Source organism: Pecten maximus, chromosome 1, assembly GCF_902652985.1.
Source record: "Pecten maximus chromosome 1, xPecMax1.1, whole genome shotgun sequence".
Taxonomy (NCBI): domain Eukaryota; kingdom Metazoa; phylum Mollusca; class Bivalvia; order Pectinida; family Pectinidae; genus Pecten; species Pecten maximus.
The window spans coordinates 35936676-35940986 of NC_047015.1; the positions used below are offsets into that span (position 1 = coordinate 35936676).

General features: G+C 37.7%; 1 protein-coding gene across 1 annotated transcript; it reads right to left on the reverse strand.

Moving 5' to 3' along the window:
- Positions 1 to 311: 311 nt before the first annotated feature.
- Positions 312 to 2536, reverse strand: LOC117340814. Its single transcript, XM_033902621.1, has 2 exons — positions 2341 to 2536; positions 312 to 1519 (listed from the first exon to the last, which is right to left on the reverse strand). Exons 1-2 carry the CDS (start codon positions 2534 to 2536, stop codon positions 312 to 314), a joined length of 1404 nt encoding a protein of 467 aa, XP_033758512.1.
- Between the last annotated feature and the right edge of the window lie 1775 nt (positions 2537 to 4311).

Consider the following 4311-nt stretch of genomic DNA (forward strand, 5'->3'; position numbering starts at 1 on the left):
CCAGATATTTAAAAACACATCGATAAATACAAAATCCCGTGAACACAGTCATTATTTATGTTATGTTATTTTTTGAGCCAATGAAAATGCTTGTTACAAGCAAAATTAAATTATAATACAATAACTCCGTGGTAGAGGGTAAATCAACTTATTAATTTGTTTATACTTTATTTTTGCTTTGCATATGTATTTGTTAATGTTCTGGCTTACACAAAAAATGACTACACATTTTCTAAAATAATGCAGTTTTACGAAAACTGTTTACCGACTACTGCACCTATGTTTAACATATCAACCACACTATAATTACTCTAAACTGTCCTGTCCTTGTACTCGTCGACAACCAAATTATACCGCAGTGGTGTATAGTTTTTACCTCTCTTTGTTAACAACCAATACACTATTCCAACAGATAGGCAGGCGAGCACAACCGCAAGTAAAAGAACTGTCAATAGTTGTTTTCCTTCGTTATATCGATTTGGTGAATTAACCATCCCTGTATTATCTTTAGGGGAAAGTCTATCATTTACATCCGAGTCTTCCATCATATAAATTCCCGGAAAAGTTCCATCTCTATGTCCGGGTATCATCGTTTTTCCGTCACAATTCCAGTATTCAAAATGGTTCATCCCAGATAATTTGGTTGGATGCTTCATCCACTGCAGTACTTGCTTGGCAGTTATAATGTATACATCTTCATTCTTCAGCATGTCCTGGATTGCCCTGTCCATACCTGTCCTTGTATATGGCTGAAAAAACCAACCCATGTGCATATGTATTCCGAATGGTGCGCGGTTGCCTTGGTAATGCCTGTTAAAGTTATCTATGATGAAATTATAAGCTTCCTCGGTGTTATTAGGTCGCTTGTAACAACCATCAGTGTAGACACAAAATTGTTCATCTTTCCATGTAACGGGATTCACCGGGATCTCCCAAAATCCTTTATGTTTTTGCTTAGGGCATTCTTTTGAAATCTGGCAACCATAATCTAATGTAAGTGGCCACAAGTTCTTATCGTTCATTCGAAGTTTTCTATAAGGCCATGAAATGTCATACTTGTACCCGAGGGATTGGAGAGCGGCTGCCTGTCCGTCACCTGCCGTAGCCAAATTAGGACTCCTCCATCCGACAATCTCGTCAATAGGGACACCAGCCAAATTAGCAATGTTGTTCCGTTGGTCACGAGCTTCTTGAAGAACCTTTGTGTATGTATCAATGTTTGTATGAGTCACACTGTGTACGGCCAGTTCGAATCCATGGTCGTAGTACATTTTTGCGATGCCGTATTTCGTGTTTTTATGTGAAATGTATAAGGAGGCGCTTATTGGACAGCCGTTGGGGTTGGTTCGGTTACGTCCAAAGAGAAAATCGTAGTGTTGAATACTCTCCGGATTCAATGCATCATCAAATCCAAAATACACCATTTGAGGGATGTCATTCCGGTCCATAGGATGTTCTAATCTACTACAGAAACAGTCCGGTAGAAGGCAGTTAACACCTTGGTGACACTGTTCCTCGGCTGATATAGCACAATTGTTGAAACACACGTAAAATAAAATTACTGCAAGCGAGAACATTGTTCTGGAGAATGTTTAGCTATTGTGTTCAGACAGGGACGTACATCCCTGTTTCAGGTGATGTCTTTCAGTCCACGTTGTCAATATATTTGTAGTTTAAAACCAATGCTCCTGTAGCGGTGACTTCGTCATGGATAATGTTACAAATGGAGGTAATTGTAATCGATATAAGGTGAAGCGTTATGTCATAGTTAATGCAATGTATGTATTATACTACAGGTGAGATAAGAACAGGTGTGTTCAATTGCTGATTGAAGATCACTCGTAGGTTGAAGGCTGTTCAATTCAAAGATGGAAGATAGCCAACTGTCATTACCGTTATGTCCTGAGGGTACCATCAGATGAGTGGAATATATGATTTTTTTTCTAAAAACCTCGAAAAGTTATAGAATATATGTAAAATCCCAGGTCGGTGTATTGCAGTTTTCATAAAAATAAGAACAAAGTACACAGTCATAATCATAGTTCTATCATCAAACTCACCAACTGTACATATGTAATACGCCGTCGAGGACAGCACCACTGTGTTAGATCTGTCCAACATGTCGGCACTTGGATGCTTCACAATGTAAAGAAGACCGATTTCTGATGTTTATTGTTATTACTGTCTATATGAGATGGATTTGCAGTGTTATGAAGTAAAAATAAATCCTGAGATATATATTCTATAGGAGAACCACATGTAGGTATTGATGAAATTTAAATCATGACGTCTGAAGGTGACAAATTTGCTTTAACATCGTCTTTCCGCGAAAATTATCACCAATTGCTGCCTGTCCGTCACCTGCTGTAATCAAGTTAGGACTCCTCCATCCGACAATCTCGTCAATAGGGACACCAGCCAAATTAGCAATGTTGTTCCGTTGATCACGAGCTTCTTGGAGTAACTTTGTGTATGTATCAATGCCCGAATGAGTCACACTGTGTACGGCCAGTTCGAATCCACGCTCGTAGTACATTTTTGCGATATCGTATTTCGTGATTTGATGTGAAATGTATAAGGAGGCGCTTATTGTACAGCCGTTGGGGTTGGTTCGGTTTCGCCCAAAAGAGAAAATCGTAGTGTTGTACACTCTCCGGATTCAATGCATCATCAAATCCAAAATACACCATTTGAAGGATGTCATTCCGGCCCATTTGATGTTCGACCGTACTACAGAAACAGTCCGGTAGGAGGCAGTTAACACCTTGGCGACACAGTTCCTCGGTTGATGTCACAGAACCGTATAAACAGAAGTAAAATAAATTTTTTTGCGAGCGAGAACATTTTTCTGGAGAGTGTTGAGATGTTGAATGCATGTTATTTCTATATGTCCACGCCGACAATATATTTATATAGCCGTAACTTCATCACTGATAAAGCTACACATTCTAATGGCACCTAAAGGCGATCGTTATACATATTAAGTGTAATGTATGTATTTTACTACAGGCGAGATAAGAACAGGTGAGATCAATTGCTTTCATAAAACCACCTATACTTGAAGGTCATTTCTTTTATTAACGGATGATAGTCAAATGCCATTAGTGGCTTTATATCCGAGTGTATTATTAATGTGAACTATCTGATGTAGTGGATTATGTAATTATTTTTGTAAAATCCATGACAGCTACAAATTGTAGAATTTTGTCAAATCCAAGGTCATCGTATCAATAAAACAATATTCGGATTTTTCATTTGGTTTAACAGACAGAGTAAGGAGGAAAGAACGGACAGATTTAAGGTCCAAAGTGTTAAAATAGAGACAGAAGAACTATTTTGATTTGTTTAATGTCCCCTACATAGAAGACACGTAACAAAGTCTTCGATTCTGCTGGTGGTCCATTAGAGGACATTTCCTATTTTCATGTATACGGATTACGAACGCGGACTTGGACGCGCAAATCTGCAAAATTTGGTGTCGTCTCAGAGGTGTAAATGTAAATACGAAGGGCCTAAAAAAACCAAGACAATTACATTACACGTAGAGCTCACGAATATTAACCCTGACACCATTTACATATATTTTGCTGAAAACATTATCGATATGTTTAACGATCAGAAGCATATCTTTTACACCCAGGAAAAAAATATTTAAAAGCCACCTACTCACGAAGAAACATATATCAATGTTTTCATTTTGAGTTTTTTACAGCTTTCGGACTTGATAATACCTTACAGATTATCGTGAATCAGAAACTAAAAGAAAATGTGTATTTATGAAAGTATAGGGGGAATTCCCAAAAATAATAACTGTGGCTGCCGGACCAAGTTTCTCTGAAAATTAGTCCCACAATTCAACGGCGGGCTTTACAGTCTATATCAAATTGCGGAACGCGTAAGCGTGGAACTGCGAAAATACAGACAGATTCCACAAAAAGAAAAACAGACACAAAAATGTATGGAATCGGCAAAACCCGAGTATTCCCTTAGAAAATGAATGATTCGCTGGAACTGAACGAGGAAAGAAAAAGGAATAGACTCGAATTCCGATTTTTCATGGCGTCTATTGGATTGCTGGTTAGCTTTCGAACAACTTCACCGATTTTATTGATGTTTCGTTGTTTGCATATTGCTACATTATAAAGTTTAGTTTTTAAATGTTTTTAATTTTGTCCATTTACCTATGTAATACGTGAATATTCTGTTAATATGTTTAAATGAAAGCATTATTAGACTGCTGACTAAGCCATTATACCTGTAATACACAACCAAATTTCTTACCACGTTGACTTAAAGAGAGGATCCAGCTAA

Coding starts and splice junctions, on each gene's coding strand:
- LOC117340814 (XM_033902621.1), bottom strand. CDS start 2,536: ATGTACTACGAGCGTGGATTCGAACTGGCCGTACACAGTGTGACTCAT. Junction 1,520..2,340: donor TGACGGACAGGCAGCAATTG/GTGATAATTTTC, acceptor GTGCTATATCAG/CCGAGGAACAGTGTCACCAA.